The sequence below is a fragment of the Pleurodeles waltl genome, chromosome 5, assembly GCF_031143425.1.
Source record: "Pleurodeles waltl isolate 20211129_DDA chromosome 5, aPleWal1.hap1.20221129, whole genome shotgun sequence".
Taxonomy (NCBI): Eukaryota; Metazoa; Chordata; class Amphibia; order Caudata; family Salamandridae; genus Pleurodeles; species Pleurodeles waltl.
The window spans coordinates 141,973,189-141,991,376 of record NC_090444.1 but is presented as its reverse complement, the minus strand read 5'-3'; the positions used below and the strand labels follow the sequence as shown (position 1 = coordinate 141,991,376).

Sequence of the window (18,188 nt, the reverse complement as noted above, 5' to 3'; positions counted from 1 at the left end):
TTCCAGTGTAATCCTGAAAACTATTCATGAATTCTATGTTCTCAAGCTAAAACATACACTGGTGTATTTCCAAACAAGAAAGAAGAGCAAGTGCAAACTCACGTGATAACTTTTTTGTTTTTATTTAAAGTGGAGAAAACTTTTTTTGTAGGACTGTGTTCCCTCCTCCAATATGAGGAGGTTTACTCTTCTGTGATCTCATTTTTAATGTTGTCAAAAATGACTCTTTGGGATTGCAAACATAGGGCCTGATTACGACCTTGGCAGATGGGGTACTCCGTCACAAACGTGACAGATATCCCGCCCGCCGTTTTACAAGTTCCATAGGCAATAATAGAACTTGCAATATGGCAGGCGGGATATCCGTCACGTTTTTGACTGAGTATCCCATCCGCCAAAAGTCGTAATCAGGCCCATAGGTCAAACACTGATCCATTTTTGTATGTCAATTAAAGGCACAAGGTGGTTGTACAAAAGTCTGGATTCCACATTATTTTGCAAGCGTGAAGTTCTGCAGTAGTATATGGCCATTGGACGTACTCAGCATTCTTTTACCAGTTGTGACCTTGTGCTTTTTATGGTCTGGAATGTGGCCTAAGAAACTGCTATTGGCTAACATTACTTCAAACATTCTTCCATCACCTTATCACCTTGTCTAAGTGTGAACTGTATTGCAAGATGTGGGTCCCATGCTCACGCTATACCTCACTGATGAGACCTAAGTAGGTCGGAATCAATCTGGGGTTGCTTGTGTTCCTATTAGAAAGGGACCTGGCCTGGCAGTATGGGCTGTACTGTCCCTATTGGAACAGGACCAGAACTGATTTGAATAAGGCAGGTCTGCCTAGAATGGCACAATGGGCAAAAGAATGATGGTCTGGAATATAGCCTGAGTGATTGCCAGTGGTTGAGATTAATTCAAACATTCCTTCCATCACCTTGTTTTTGCAGTAAACATACACAGTACGATGGGTATGCGTGAGCATGGGTCCTGTGCTCACTGTACCACAAAACTCAAACAATACCTCACTGACAAGCCCATTATGGGATTGCTTATGTTCTCATCTGGAGGTGTCCTGGCCAGCAATTCAAACTGGACTGTTCCTACTGAGCTTGATCAAGTCTAGAACCTGGTTGGACTGGACACTTATCCCAGTAAGCACGTCCCCTGGAGGCTCTGGAATCAATTTTCTCTATCACTTTCTCCACCTGCCAAGATTAAATACAGCAGGTGCATGAGGGTGGCGGGAAGAGAGTGGATGCAAAGCGGGAGAGAGAGCCAAATGAGAGCAAGGGAGGGTGGGGGCAGGGCTGGTGTGAACATTTTTGTCATGGCTCCGTTTCAATTTCAGTTCCGACCTCTCTGCTTAGAATGACAGTGGACTAAAGAGCGAAGGTATGGAAGGTGACCCCAAATGATTGCTATTTGCTAAGATTAATTCAAGCATTACTTTCAATTCAAGCATTACTTTCATCACTTTGTTGTTGTTGAAGTTTGGATTGCGGAATTAATAACACTTCTTGCAAGATACTTTATTCATGATGCAACTCGTGAACAGCGCCTGACACCGGTGACGGGAAATCCATCAGTACGTCCAAATGTCCACATTTCAGTGCAGCCGCTTAAACTAGTAAAAAATAATTTAACAACACCAGCGTTCAGTATAAAATACAGATTTTTAGAGTCAGTTTTGTTAATCGGTCCAACGGTTCTTATTTCACATTTCTCTTTGACCAAAAGTGGATTCCTCAACTGGCATCTTAATAATAGCTTTAAGCGGTGGTGCTGCAGAACAGAGGTGTCAACAACCATAGGACATTCCTCCAGAGGGCGCTATACGTTCATTATTCTGTATAGTGGATCATATATTTTTATTTATCTTTCTTTGACACTTCCTTGTACAAACCAGCCGCTTGCTCGGGAGAATTATAATGTACAATATAAATATGAAACTGGAATTTGTTTACAAATTAAAACTGGAATAGTCAAAGGCAAAATAAAACACAACAGTGTCAAAGTCTAGACCCCTATCCGTTTCTATTACACCTTTTATTCATGCACAATTCTCATTGCTTACCTATTTGTATTTAAACGACAGTGTGAGGGAGTCGGCATCAAATTCAAAGTACTGTTGTCATAACTTAAGATATGCAGTTTTTACATACCCTTCACTCCCCTGTAGCTGAGCCCTGACGTTGTACTCACGAGTTCCGTGAGCTCTGCAGTATCACAGCGTCCCATTTGTCCCAAACGCCCTTGAAAGTTTCCAGAAGAGTCTCAGGTGAGCCCCGTACGCTTTTCAATGAGTGACCCAATGTACTCCTCGTCAAAATTGTGGGAAGTTTGGAAGCAGAACAAAGCTTAAGCTATTGAACGTAGTGTGAGTGGTACCCAAAATGAACTAAAAAAAAACAGGATGGGGCAGACATATCAACACTTTTGTCCGGTGGAAAGTCACAAAAAAGTGACGTATACTGGTGCAAAGTGTGGATAATGTATTCACTTTCCAGCACAAAACTTTATTTGCACTGGAATGTAGCCTGAAAGTAATGCAAAAGCACTTTCCACTACTTTGTGCCTAGGGAGCCTTCCATGATTGACACATGGGCATTCCAAAACCACCACCCTTGGTCAATAGCCAGGGTTTCGCATCAAAAAATCATGTTTCCTCAAGTCAGACTTTAAGTTGGAGAAAGCTTTTAATTCCTCCAGAGCTTTCCCACATTGCATTCGTGCTGCACTGCAGAGCGGACATACACTATGGAAAAGTTTTAAAGTTTAATCACAGTATTTTGTGTTGGAAGAGTACCTTTCCGGTATAAAACCTACTCTAGACATCACACACTGTGGTGCAGAGGCCTGCGTGTGTTGCGCTAGGCAGCCTGTTTGAACACCAACACAAGGGATGACGCAGGTGTGTCATATCATAGTAGATGTGACTCAGTGCTGTTTTCCCACTAGTACAACCCAGCAACTTTGGGAGCTGCACGGCGTTCACAACTTTTGATTACATCTTACGACATATCTGTACGTCTGCTCCGCAAATGGTTCTCGCCATTGCTCCTTCTAGATGGTCAGCCCACAGGAGAGAATATATTTAAGTCCATTCTGTTGCCTCCTCTAAGAGTCTGGAAACCCACGTAATCTTAAAACAGACATTCATTTGTGATTTTTTGGCAGGAGTAAACATTGTGTTCAACAAATATTCAGCTGTAAACTTACGTTTGCAAAAAAATTTACTCCAAGTGGGGCACCCTCCGCCAGGTACTGCTCTTGGGAGGCATCACTTTTCATCCTGGGATTTTAGGGTCTTAGCAGATAATGGGACAGTGAGACCGCAAACCCGAATGTTTAAAGCAGTTGGGGTGTGGGACGTTGTCAATGTTTATTAGCCACAGATTTAGAAAACTTTTTCAAACTTTGCATTTTTTGTAAACTTCACCAAATTTGAGAACTTTTAAGAAAAAAACATATAACGACCTCTCCTAAAAATAATCCTGTGGGAGAAAAAGCTTTGAATTGGAGATTTGTATGAAAACAAACTTTTGCAAGAAAATTTCCTCTCAAAACCTTTTGAACCAGATATTCTGATCTGCAAGCAGAGTAGGGTGAAAACTTGCAAGCTTGTAAACTGCATAAAATGTACTGTTTGTCGGTGTTCTCTATTTTCGAGGGCGACATAATAATATTAAAGCTATTCATCAGCTCACGATTTTAGCAGCCTTCTGTTGGAATCCTTGCAATGGTGAGCTGCAAGTAACCTCTTGTAGTGGGTGGCTTTAATTGCGACTACTCTGCTCCCGAGGCTCAACCTATTACCCAGTTACATATATCTTTCTAGTGTGTAAATACTGCATCATGCATTACTCAACATTTGCTACCTTAAATAAGTCACTCCCTTTTCTCTGATTAATTCATATTGAATATTTACACAGCGCTATCATGTTTCACCCCAGCTTGCCAACGTGAGCAATTAATATTTTTCCTTCTGTTTTCATGTGTTATGTTATTCAGTCCCCAAATTTAAACAAGCATTTGTAATGTAATGAGTCTCGCATTTGCTCGAGTTAGAGCTATTATTGTTGTAAATGCCTAACCAGACTTTTCTTGCCGCATAAATTGAAAATCAAAAGTAAAACAGTTTCACATAAGGGAGTTGATTCACAGCGCCACATCATGAGCGTGAAGGAGACACACAAAAGAAAAAAGAAGTTCGCTCACAGTCAAACTTATTGGCAAAAGTGCAATTAGCCATGTAACAGAGGTGACGGCCAAGGGGGTAACAAAAGCCCCCCAAGGATGGACAAACGTAAACCATTTACTAATGTCATCAAAGGATTTTTGAAGGGCAAGCCAAGAACAAGTGGTAGTGATGGGCGTGATGTGGTTGTAATTAAAAGCCCAGATACATACCCATATGCTCTACCTAAAAGTGACTCTCTTGGTCCAACACCCAGCTGTGCAAAAAACATAATTTAGACTCCCATGTCTGAGTCAAACATAAAAATGTTGCAATGTTTCCTTTATGTATGGGATTTGCTCAAACAGGGCCCGAGTCACAAAAAGCAGTTTAGTCCCTCAGGCCTCCTTCTATGTTAGGAAGAAATTTCCGACTGTGAAATTCATAAAGCATTCGCATCTCCTGGGAATCCAGGACAGTTCTAGGTTGCAAGAAATAAATGTGAAAGTCTTTCTTAATTCCTTACTCTGACACCATGTTACCACGTACTAGTGTGTAAATGTACATAGTGTAAAGAAGTACCTTCCGACTTTTGGCAAAAATATTATTCCCCCTACAAGAATATCTTCCTCTACTACCAAGAGAGAAGCCAGGAAAATAAAAGACTCTTTTTTGAACTATATATTGCTGCCACTGGTAAGTAACTGAACTGCACAATCCCAACCCATTTAAGGAATGTCCCCCAGAAAACATTTATTCAAAGAAAGTTTTCATCTTCTTCCTTTCTTTCTTTTTAGTAATTGTGTTTCTAGTTGGCAGAGGTTGCACCCTGTCTAAGCAGGAACCACAGTGCTAGTCAGGGTAAGTCACAAACACACCCTAGGTTAACCTGTGCTCACTCTCCGGTAGCTTGGCACAGAGCAGGCATGCTTAACTTAAGAGGCAATGTGTTAAGTTTCTGTGCAACATTTTAGAATAGTAAAACAATGATAACACCAAACAAAAAGATACCACACCAGGGTAGAAAAATGTAATTTAATTTAATAATGAAACAAGACCAAAAATGCCAAAAATCCAATAAGTTGAACTTGAGATATGAATTTTTAAAGAATAAATGGTAAAATAGTGCTTAGAAGCAGTAAGTGCCTATGTGGGGTATCTCGTCACCCTGGACCAGGACAAAGTCAAAAGTTCAAGCCGATTACAGTGGAGCGAAGTCAGGCACAGGGACCAGCCACTGAACAAAAGTACCTTGATCTGAGTTGTGTTGCTGTCAAAGAGATGTGAGGTGCAGCCGAAGCGATGTGTCAGGCCACACAGTGGCGGAGATGTGTTGATCTTCTCCGTACAATGGCAGCAATGAGTCAGTTCAGAGTGTGGTATGTTGTTTCAGAATTTGATGCACTGTTACGGCTCCTGTAGCAGAGGATACATCGATTCCAAGCGTAAAGACCTGGTTCCAAATGCGATGCGCCAGGTTGGATCCACACAATGGAATCGATGCACTGGTTCCGATTCCCACAACGGTGTTGATGCATCAGTTCTGACTCTCCCAGGTGTTGATGCATGGATTTCTACTGGAGCAGCACTTTATGCCCACTTCCAAGGGCCCAGGAATAGATTTGCACCACTTGTCAGGGCAAGATTCACACTCGGCAGAGTCCTGATGCTGTAGCAGGTGAGTTGGAAGTCTTTTGGGTCCCTGAGACTTAAGAAAACAGGAGGCAAGCCATCAAGCCTTGGAGTCACTTTGGTGCTGGGTTAGAGAGACTCAGGTCTAGTCCTTCTCACTGCCAGGCAAGGAGGGCAGCAGGCAGTAGGTCAGCACAGCAGAGTCCAGCAGAGTGACAGTCCTTTCAGCAGCACAACATCCCTTCTTCCTGGCAGAGTACTGACAGGTCCATAAGTGTATTGAGATGGTGGTGCCTGAGGTCCAATGGTGCCTGAGGTCCAGTACTTCTACTCAGTGGTGTCTTTGACGTGGGGAATGTAGGAAAGTGCCCCTTTGCTACCCCCAACATTTTGCCTGATATCTGATGCTAACTTGACTGAGTGTGTGCTGGGATCCTGCTAACCAGGCACAAACACCTGTGTTATTTCCCTAAACTGTACCATTGCTTCCACAATTGACACACCACTGGCACAGAGCTAAGTCCCTTGTAAAAGGTACCAGTGATGCCAAGGGCCCTGTGACCAGGAAGGGTCCCGAAGGGCTGCAGCATGTATTATGCCACCCTAAGGGACCCTTCACCAAACAAATGCACAGTGCCATTGCAGATTGTGTGTGTTGGTGGGAAGAAAAAGGTAAAGTCAACATGGCATCCCTTCCTGAGTGCCATGCCCACAAACAACTGCCTGTGATATAGGTAAGTCACCCTTCTAGCAGGCCTTAGAGCCCAAAGGCAGGGTGCACTGCACCACAGTTGAGGTCATAGCTGCATGAGCAATATGCCCCTACAGTGTATAAGTCCATTCTTAGGCACTGTAAGTGCAGTGTAGCCATACTGAGTACATGGGCTGAGAGTTTGTCATTTCAAACTCCACAGCTCCATGATGGCTTCACTGAAGACTGGGAAGTTTGGTATCAAACTTCTCAGCTCAACAAACCAACACTGAGTTCAGTGTTGGATTTATTGTAAAATGCACCCAGAGGGCACCTTAGAGATGCCCCATGAAATTCACCCAACTCTTTAGTGCGTGGCTGACTGGTCCATGCCAGCCTGACACCACCAGACAAGTTTCTGACCCCATGGGGTAAGAGCCTTTGTGCTTCACTCCTCTTCCCTGCAGAAACAGCAACACTTGGTGAGCCTCAAAGGCTCCTGCCTTTTGTTGTGCTGCCTCAGGGCACTCTAGCTAGTGGAGATGCCTGCTCCCCCAAAACTAGGCCCCACTTTTGGCAGCAGGTCCGGTGGGAAAATTAGTAAACATCAGGAGGAGTGTCCACCCTAACTGGGGACCACACCTAGGGTGCCCAGAGCCAGGGTGACCCCCTTCTGGCAGACTCTTCTCTTCTGTTTTGGAGTGAGATAGCCTGTCTGCACCTTCAAGATTCCTTCTACAAGAATATGACTTGTCCTGCAGGACCAGCAACCTCTGCAAACCCCTAGAGGACTGCCTGCCTACGTAAGGACCAAGAACTCCCAATGACATTAGCCCTGTCCACAAAGAAACCTCCATCAAGGACTCCAGAGCCCTCTGGATCCACAAGTCCTGCCCACTCTGTACCGGATGCCCACAGCCCAAGTCCAGGTGGCCCACCTGACTAGAGAGAGTCCCCAGGCGATTTCCACCTTGAGTCCACCCTGGTTTGACCCCTCCTGGCCACCACAATGATTCCTGCAGCCTGATTCCAGAGGACCCCCCCGGACCGCGACCGGATCCAGTGAAGATACCAGACACCTAAAGGTACCCCAGTACACTCACACCCCTGGCCTTGGGGAACCCAGCTGCTGGTCCATCGATGTTCAGTGGAGCATCAACTTACCTCTCCAGCTGCTGGTCTTCTTGAGCCGACCCCCTGGACCAAGCCTGCAGCCTCTTGGTGAACCCAGAGTTCCTCATAGGATAGCACTGGGCGACCAACGTGTTTGCACCCTACACCCAGCCACCCCCGTGCTTTTGAGGGTGTGTGTTTGGTGCTGACCTGTGGCCCCCCGGTGCTGATCTAAACCCCCAGGGCCCGTGCTCTGAAACTGCAGGAACCTACCTGCAAACCTTTCAATTCTGAGTGCCCTCAGTCTTCATTGGGGCCGTCCGGCCCCATATTGCTGGTTAAGCACCTTTGGTGTCTTCCTAAATTTTGCCCTGTGGACACCTTAACCCCTAAGACTGGAAATGTAAGTTGAGTACTTACCTTTAAACTGTGTATGTACCCCCCCCCCAGGACTTTATTGCCTTCCATGAAAATTGCACTGTCAACTTTCAATATTGAGATGTATTACTTACCTGAAAATTGTTCTGTGAACTACAAGCAAAGTGCATTTGATACTTGAAAGTGATAAATCCTTGAAACTATACTTACCTGCAACAAAGATTCTTTTGTTTCTAGAAATAAAGTAACAAAGTATATTTTTTGATACATAAAACATTGGACTAGAGTTAGTCATTGAGTGTGTGCCTCATTTCTTGACTGAGTGTGTACAACAAATGCTTAGCACTACCCTCTGATAAGTCTAACTGCTCGACCACACTACCACAAAAGAGAGAATTAGTATTATCTACTTAAGCCTCTGTAAAGCCTCTGGGAAACCCCTGGTCTGTGCACACTATACCCCACTTTGGTATAGTATATTTAGAGCCAGCTTTCTACAGGGGAGTCTTCAAAGAGAGGCATTTGAAGTGCACACGGTCCCTGCCCTTCCTGCCTTGGCTGTAGACTCTCTGCAGCCCTTTGTGTGGGGACAGGACACAGCTCATTCAGGTATGTCCGGTTGTCCCTCGCATTCTGCCCAGGATGGCCCATCAGTCACACACTCCTTTGTGTGTGGCTGTCTGGAGGGAATACACAAGACCAGCTGTCTCCCACTCCAGAAGTGTATTCAGTGACCAGCAGAAGGCACCAAATGGCTACAGTAAGAAAATGCCAAGTTTCTAAAAGTGGCATTTTCAGAATTACAGTTTCAAATCCAACTTCACCATAAGTTGTGGTTTTAAATTGTGATTCCAGAGACACCCTACATGGGGGTCCCATTGTTTCTCAATGAGAAATGACAATTATATTATGTAATAAGGCAATCCCAATGTTATCGTATGGGAGAGTTAGGCCTTGCAGCATTGAAAAGCAAATTTAGTAGTTTTTCAGCACTAGGGCATATAAAACTTAAGAGTGCATGTCTTAAATACAGTGCACCGTGCAATTGGGCTGTCTAGGGCCTACATTAGGGGTGACATATATATATTTTTTTTTTTAAAAGAAAGGTTTAGGCCTTGCAAGAGGGTCGACATGGTAGTTTAAATTGCACACACAGGGCTACTTAAGTGGGTGGCACAATCTGTCCTGTAGGCCCACAAGTAGAGTTTTTTTTCCAGGTCCTGGGCACAGGTAGTGCACTTTTCTAAATATGTCAATTGTGGATAAGCCAATGTTACTATTTTGTAAGCTCAGAGCACATGCACTTATGCACTGGTTAAGAGTGGTAAAGTGCCCAGAGTCCTAAAGCCAACAAAAACGAATTCAGCAAAACAGTGGAGGGAAAGTGCAAAAGTCTATGGATGATCCTGCAAAAATGTAATTTCCAACATTTCTCTTTTCTCCTTTCTTTGTTCACTCCTTACAGCCATCTTTCCATTTTGCTCTTTCTTTCTTGCTATCTTTTTTCTTTTTTTTGCACTTTCCTTTCCCCTCTGACACTTACATGCTTTCACTTAATTTGCTTCTAACCTACTTTTTCATTGTGATTTTCACCATTCCTGTTTCTCTCCTTTTCACCCCTCTTCGCCCCAACCCACCACAGTGTTTTTCTGTTATTTATGAGTTTCTACTTTTGCTTCTGTCTTGTGACTGAGGAGTCACAGATCAAAGTTAGAAGTAGTCTTAAAAACTAATTGAATCTGAACCCTGATACCACTTCAGTGGGTGGCTCCCACTGGTATAGTGGGTGCCTCCCTAAAGCAGGGTTCCCCCAATCGTCCTACTCCAAAAATGTTTTAAAAGGGTGCATTTAGGAGCATATATGGGTGAGGAAACTGCTTGCAAAAAGTTCACGAATCCCAGATATATTGTGAGTTAGTAGGTGGTCACTAAAATAATGGATGTTCCCCTCCACAATACCCAAAACACAACCATCCAAGTATAATCACATATAAAATTACCCCATACTATCTTAATTTTTACATACCCTTTGATACTTCCACCTGTGTGGGTATGCAAATCTAGTTTTAGGTGCATATGTTTTTGTTCAGGTCAAATTGCTTTGACCCTTCCTAATCGCATACCCCATTTGCACATTTGCACATTATTCTCGTACATATGTGGAACTCTAGTCGTGCCCCTGTAGCCTCAGGCTCAGTAGTGGGCACATTAAAGGAAGAACATTGTGCATTTGGCTCCCTGCTTTTGGCTCAGTAGTTGGACATACTGTCACTTTAAAAATAGAGAACACAACCTATTTCACGCAAACTACCTGCTCTTGAAAGAATAACAAGTTCACACAAATAGTAACTTTCACAAATCTCAAGTCTTCAGTAAACCGAAAAAGATAGAGAGTAGCAGCTTACCGGCCGTGCGTACTGAGTAAAAATGCTTTCAGAGGAGCTCCCTTGGGACGTTTTTACTGCGGCCTGCAAGAAACGCATGAGTAAAACACCAGCAATTCTTCTTCATGATTCTTTAAATGCATAACATCAAAATTAAATGTTCCACTTTTTACTTTAGTGTTTCTTGACTAAGAAAACATATCGAACTAAAATCAAACGTTCCACGAATGCATTTCCTCGGGTGACTGAGGTGAGAATATACGGTGTAAATGCATGTATATTTACCTAATGAGAACAAATCAAATGTGCCTTGGAGTTTAGTTTTTGAATGAGGCAAACAGCAGCAACTAGTTGGAGATTGTCAGCCCGATCACAATAGTTTTGATTAGGGCTATTTCCTGCTCTTGGTACCAAGCAGGACTACTGGGATTTTGCAACGTGGGGTGGACCAAATTATGCGGCAAGGTTGATTAAATTATGCGCCAATAAAAGGCAAATGATGCGATTTGATGAAGTACATTTTGTGATATTACTTTTCTATTTAATATTAATTCATATTTTGACAGATTCACACACGTTAACCCCGTCTGGGCACAGTTTTAATCTTAGAATGAGTTTAGCACCTGAATAGAGCATCCAGGAATTAAAGGCGATCAGTTATACTTTGGAAAGGGTCTGCCACTGTGTGACTACTCTCCTAGGAGCATTTTAGTAACCTCTGATCCGTATCAGCTAGAAACATTTTTTGTTAAAATCTTCAAATTATGCAGGAGAAAAACGATGATGTGGCAAATGGAGCAAATCATTATAATTAAATGGAAAAAGCCATAGACGCAGACTCAATCAATTACAGCGGTCCTGGTGGTAATCGAAGGCAGTGGTTGGTGCAAAATAGTTTTAGCACTGATCTCTGAAATCACGTTTTTAGAGGGGGTAGTATTTGATAAGAATATTTGAAATATTTGTGGCGTTGCATCTTGTTGCACAAGTGATGTGTTCTGCTGTAATGTGCGCTGCAGTGTTTTTGTGCTGCATTATTGCAATGTGATGTTGTGGTGTACTGTGATTCTAGGGTGTTCTTCAGACTATTTTGTGATGTTGTGCCCTCCTATGTTTTAATTGTGCTGTAATGTTGCTTTGTGCATGGTATTGTGTTTACTTTAGATTTGTAAACAAATGATGTTATGTTTCCAGTGAAAAGCAGCACACGCTTTTAAGGTTCCCGTGACAAATAACCATTTACCAATGTCCGTGATGATAACATTTCACAGTTCCAGCTCTCCAACCATGCATGACACCAGTCAGCCGAGTGGCAGCGACTGTCTATTAATTGCACTTGCAGTGGTCACAATAATTTTTATTCACCAACACTTAACTCACATTTCTTTGTTTCTGCTTCATTGCTTGTTATTTACAAAGGGAGTTTAAAGAAAGCTTACTGTCCCCCTTCAATATTTCAAAAATATACTTGAATAAATAGCATAATTGGCGGTGTGCCCCCCTCAGAGTACTACCACATGATATCAATTAACATTATGTATTTCAGCACATCAGTGCTTGTATTTCACATTTCCAAATGAACAGAAATTGTTTTCACTCACCTGTTTCCTGTACTTTACAATTTAATGAGTTGCCATCATTTTAGGAGCCTCTGCATTCTCAGATTCTACACTGATCCTTGCCATCATAAACAGAGGGACATCTATTTTCTAAACCCTCTATGCAGACGTGCTTGGGGGAGAGGGTTTTGGCCACAAAAGGGTGCAATCTGTCTTCAGCAGCCGATCGCCAGGCTGTACCAGTCTAGCCAAATTCAAGTGAGCTTTTTTAATGCTGGATAACCCTATGATGTTGAATAGCCAGGAGCAACAAGCAGCACCATTCCAGTTGGGTCCAGAATGTATACAGAGAGACAGACTAAATGGGTGGAGAATGATTAAGTGAACAATGCAACATGTGGGGCTGATCAAGACATGGAGAAGACAGGAGAGGGGCAGATGAAGACACAAAAGTATGGAGCGGTGATGTTTACATTAGGTACATTCTCAGACATTGTGGGGCAGAGAAGCCTAGGGTCTTCTCCAAAAATGAAGACATAGAGAGGCAGGTGTCAAGGCTTAGAAAAAGAGAGGGAGCTAATAGGAAAACCAGAGGGTATGTGGCAAATGGTACGTTCGGAGAATTATACTTGAAAGCCCTTAGGACCATAAGTGAAAATGAAGGGGGGCAACGTCGAGGCATGGTGGCTGATGAGGTGATGGTGGGTGACGTAGGGACTGAAGCACATCTGGATACATTGGTGACACAAGGAAGATATTGGGGACAACTTGTGAGACACGGGCGTCCTCAATGATACAACTTCACCTGTAACTTAGTACATCCAATTTTGAAAAAGTCATTTACTCCCCTTAATCTGTGTGAAACAGTACATCTGCATTTACATATACCTAAAAGAAGAGTGTACCTTTGCCAAAAGCTAATTTCGTTAAAAGGCTGAAAACCATGAAAAACACCAGAGCTTTGTTGTTAACAATTTTACACAATGTGAGCTTTCAAAATTTGTGATTGCAAGAACTCCACTGTAGCATGGCATTGATTATGAATCCCATCTACTGAACAGTGAAACTTAGTTGGCCCCAGTAAAGCTTAGCAGGTAACTGACAGGGGGATACAGAGTCCAGAGTTAAGCATTCTGGATGGTATCTCTACTCCTGTTACCAGCGTCATCCGTATTCAGTCTTGAAATGGAGAATACTTTGTGGGACTCAGATTACAGGATCCACTAACCTTTTAATTCCCTGAATCCAAGCCCCTTTCTGTGCACATTTTCCATCTTCAGTGTGAGTTCCCGCCCCGTAAAACTCAAAATAGTGCTTGGTGGTATCTACTGTAGATATTTCAAGCCTCATGAGTCACAATGAAATGCAATAGGTTATGAAATACTACCTCTAATAATCCTCATTGCTAGAACCACAAAATCAATTTCCTGAACCAGGACAGAATTTTGGATTTTGTATTTTGTGTGGTAATCCTGGTTACAAGTAGTCTAAAGAAAAAAGTTAATGACATTGAACATGAAAATTGTGATATTCAAATGTTGTGCAATAACATGAGTACATTAGCAAAACAAATTTGAAAGTCTTTAGATTTAACTTGCGTGTCAGACATATGAGTTCTAGTTGCATCAATTCCATCATCAGGCAGTGTGAGCATGTAGGTCCAAGTGTGGAAATACCCTCAGTTTTCTGTTCTCTGATATATGAGTATCTAACGTAAAAAAACCTTAAGTAGTATGTAAAGACAAAAAAGATAAATTGAGCGCCATTTATACTTATATATTACATCTCCGTTGTCCAAAGAGTTAGGATGAAGTTTTTGCTGTAAGACAAACATGGCCCCATTTACATATGGGTGGTAATCTGCCAAAAAAAAATGCCCTGATTTCTCACCTTTGCCTTCACCCACCTGAATTAGATCATAGAGGAACACTGTGTTCCTGGTGATGGTGCCACATTGGATACACATTTGTGAACATACTGTCCATTGACCTGACCACAATAAAAATGATGTAGAAAAGGCACTCAACTAATGGCAGAGCTGGTGAGATTTTCATCAGCATGCATTCTGTCCAAGATTCCCATGTAAACGAGTGTGGTCTTGAACAGAAAAATGTCCCTCACATGCTGGGCAAACCCGCCTCATGTGTGAGGGCATTATTTCTATCATTCCAGTAAGTGACAACTTGTGGTTCTATTTTCAAGAAGGCTGTAAGTGATAACAGGTCCACCATGCTGGCAAGGCATGGGGACTTGGTGCACTAGAGCCTTTTGCCCAATAATTGGGTCTGTCATGTAAGTAGTTTGGCACCTTCAAAGTCTCTGGCAGAAATCAGGGGCCCCTGCAATTCTTTCCCAGCTAGATATCCTAAGACCCTTTTATAAAACGAAACTTATTCAGACAAAGTCCACAGCCCCTTCTGAGATCATAAACTCTGCCCATAATCATTTACAATTAGCTTTCTAATGTGATCACCACTCACTTTCCCATAATTCCATGTTATTTATAAACAAACTCTTCCAATTCTTCCGTTTCCATAAAAATAAAATCACTCTTTGCTTTTAAAATGTAAATCAATGGAGGTTGAAATTCTGGGCAAACAAATGCCACTGCCCAAAGTTGAACCCTGCAGCTTGTCTCTATTAACTTATCCGTGTCTGACTTTCTTTCCTTCAAACACAAGTAAACTCAAAACCATCTCAGTTGAAATGAAATCTGCTACATACTTTGATGACCTAATATCAGCCTGCTTGGGAAAAAGTGCTACCTTACTGAATGCAGACTTCAGGCTTCTTTTGACAACGGTGTTTATTTGGAGTCTCTGAAATTCGGTCACATAAACTCTTTAGAAAAACCACTCCGGCTCTCTCAGACTTTTGAAACTATCACACAATCACCAACCTATCCTTTCTCTCGGAATGTGCGGCAGTTCAGCTCCAAAGTCACCTCTTATCTCTTATTCATTGTTAACACTCCTGGATTCATGCTTATCAGTCCAGCTTCCTTCTTTGGTGTGCCATAGAATCTCCTAACATTCAGGTGCTAGATGGCATCTTCTCAGTACTGGACAACGGAAGTGTCTGCTTGCTGATGGTCCTGGATCCCTCAGTAATGTTGAATATAGTTGACTCTATACCCAACACTGCTAGCCCTATAGGCTTGTGGAGCAACGTTTTGAATGGTTTTCATCCTACTTTGCTAGCAATCCACAATTTAAATGTGTGGGTTTCTCTAGATTCCTACACATTTTCTTGCCCTTAAAGATGGAGCCAATGGACAATATAATTCTTGGCAGCAGTATATCTATCCACCAGAATGTGGATAACACCTCACTATATTTCACAACCTACCATTATATCTGTGGCTGTCATCCCTCACTGGCATTTATCATGCAATGGACTAGCTTGCTCTCATAAGGGAATGTTGCTCAAGCTTACACCCTCTAAAATGGAGCTTTTTCTGAGCTCCTATCCCACTCGTCATCTCCTGTACATCATCATTGCCTTCTTCCCTCACCACTTTTGACAACACTCCTACCTTTCACATTTCAGTTAACGCCCTGGGTTTCACTCTCAGATCCTTCCTCAATCTCATTAAGTTGCATCATTTCAGCCTCTACTTTTTGAACCACCCTTCTAAAATCAGAAGTGATGTGTTTTTTTGTCAGAGTTTGTGTCCTCCGTTTGGGTTCTGTAACTATGGATTTTCAATCTTGCCACTGATACATAGTATAAATATCCACAAAGAAGGAATAGTGTATACTTTGGTTTGCCTGGATTTACCTGAGTGACTTTATATGGTAAACCCTGAAGATTCGCTTCCAGGAAGAGAACAGACCAATGTGACTGTAATACAGTGGATCATTAATATGTGTGGTTGGGAGCCCGCCACAAGAAATAAGGCCACAAACTTGCAGAGGTAAAATAAATCAGCAATAGTTTAAACCTGAGCTCAACTCCATGGTAGATATGGCACAGAACAGACAGATAATTTACAGAAATTTGTAGCAGAAACAAAACCGGTGTAAAGTCAAAATACAACACAATAAATATCTTACAACCAATTGATAAAAATATAGATGTAATGAACAAAATTATACCTAATTAACAAAAATCCAAAAAGGGGAACTGCAGAGATTCATTTTTACAAATTTAAGGAAACATGTGATGTACCAAGCAAATATAAGGCTCCAATTATTAGTCACTCTTCCAGGTTGACTTGGACCAATGCACCTTTTCAGGCCAACGCAATGGAGCTCAGGTCAAATATACCATGCAGGTTGCCCCCGTCTAAGATTTTTATTTCTCACTTAGGGGCACATTTACAAAGGTAATTGTTTGCAATTACCAAATCGTGAATCTTATCGATTCGCTATTTGGTAATTGCAAGCACCCATCACATTTTGCGATCCCCCTTTGTGACCGGGTTAACGCCAACTTTAAGCTGGTGGTAAAATGCAAGTATTTTGTGACTGCATTTTGGTCGCAAAATATTCATGCATACCACAACAACTTGGTATTATTAAGGGATGCCTTCGCAATGCTCCTTCCTAATGCTGAATGGCAAACCCAAATTGTGATTCGCTAACAGGTTACTGTTAGAAATGGGGTCTCTAGTTGGCAGTCGGTTTACACCCTGTCCAAGTAGGGACCCTCACTGTAGCCAGGGTAAGGGAGTCACACTTCTAGGATAACCCCTGCTCACCCCCTTGGCAGAATGGCACAGGCAGTCAGGCCTATCTTAGAGGCAATGTGTTAAGTATTTGTACCCACACACACAGTAACACAGTTAAAACACTACAAATGGACACCCCACCAGCTTAGAAAAATAGCAAATATTTATCAAGTAAAACAAGACCAACATGACAAAAATCCAACTTACACAAGCAAAGATATGAATTTTAAAAGATGAAATCCCAATAAAATGCTTAGAAACACAATAGCACTAACTGGGGCTATCACAAAGTTGTTGATGGAGTCGTTCTCAACAGTCTGACGTCACTCGTGAGGAGTTGGGGCGCTGGTCACAGAGTCGCAAGGACCTCAAGTACAGTACCTTTGAAAAAAATGAAACTAAGATGTTGCATGGAGTCGGGGAGGTGAGGCATTGCTGGAGCTAGTGCGGTATTGGTTCCTTGCTGCTACACAAGAGGTGAGATGTCAGTTCCTTACGGAGGTGAGGCATCGGTTCCTGACGGAGACAGCGGAGGTGAGGTGGCGTCGGCAGCGAGGCATCAGTTCCTTAGGATCAGGCAGGGTTGATAAGTCCAACGGGTCAAGACGCAATGAGGTGACCTCTCTAGGTCACGGTCACGCCACAGGGCCACAAACACGGCGGCGGAGCCGGGTGTCATAGATGTTGGTGACACAGCACTCTGGACTCAGAATGTCATGGGACTGTAGCAGCGTTGTGACACATTGGGGACTACATGCTCTTCAGACACAAAGTGACACCTGACAGTAGTCACGCTGGCTCCTGTGTCTCTTAGACCCTCCACCCTCTGTCGATTGATGGTCACCCACTACCTGTACTTCTTAGTGTTCTCAGGCACAAGGGGCCTCTGGACCATCTCACTGTCCCCTAGTGAGGCAAGGGTCATCTCAGCTGGCTCCCACCTTTCTCCTTGAACCAACTCCTCCCTAAGCACTACACTGGCCAACCCCTCTAACTCTGCACCAGTGGGTGCCAGTGTCCACTTGGGACACTTGTGGTCCCCCCTCATGTGACCCTTCTGATCACATGCATAACACTTGCGGGACCCTTCTCTGCAGTCTTCCCTGTAGAGATCCAAGGCTTCTTCTCACCTGAGGGATGGGAATCCTTACCCTGGGAACTAGGTTGGAGCCTTTTAGAGAACTCCCCCTGTTTACCCTTGCCCCTCACTTCTTCTGATAGGGCCCTGCCCAACCTTGGCAAAGTCTTCCCCATGCCTCTCGAGGTCCCTGGTACTCTCCCAGTGGTCTGCCTCCTAGGCAAGCTTCCGGGGGTTAGTCAGCTTGCTGTCAATCAGATGTTGGCACAGCTCTGGAAAACAAAGACTATACAAGTGTTCCCATGCAATCAAATTGTACACCCCATCATAATCAGTTACCTTGCTGCCCTTCACCCAACTGACCAGTGCTCTGCAAAAAGAATCAACACATTCTAGCTAGGTTTGGGAAACCACCTTCTTTTAGGTCCTACACTTTTTTTTGTACTGCTCTGGTGTGAGACCATACCCAGTGCGTAGGGTGTCCTTCATAGTAGAGTAGG

General features: G+C 43.0%; 1 protein-coding gene across 1 annotated transcript in view; it reads right to left on the bottom strand.

Moving 5' to 3' along the window:
- Nucleotides 1-18,188, bottom strand: part of LOC138295478 (calpain-13-like) — a 530,338-nt gene that overhangs the window by 102,217 nt on the left and 409,933 nt on the right. The window contains exon 16 of the mRNA XM_069233811.1: nt 10,401-10,463. Coding sequence (XP_069089912.1) covers nt 10,401-10,463 — 63 coding nt within the window. The remainder of the gene's footprint in view (nt 1-10,400; nt 10,464-18,188) is intronic.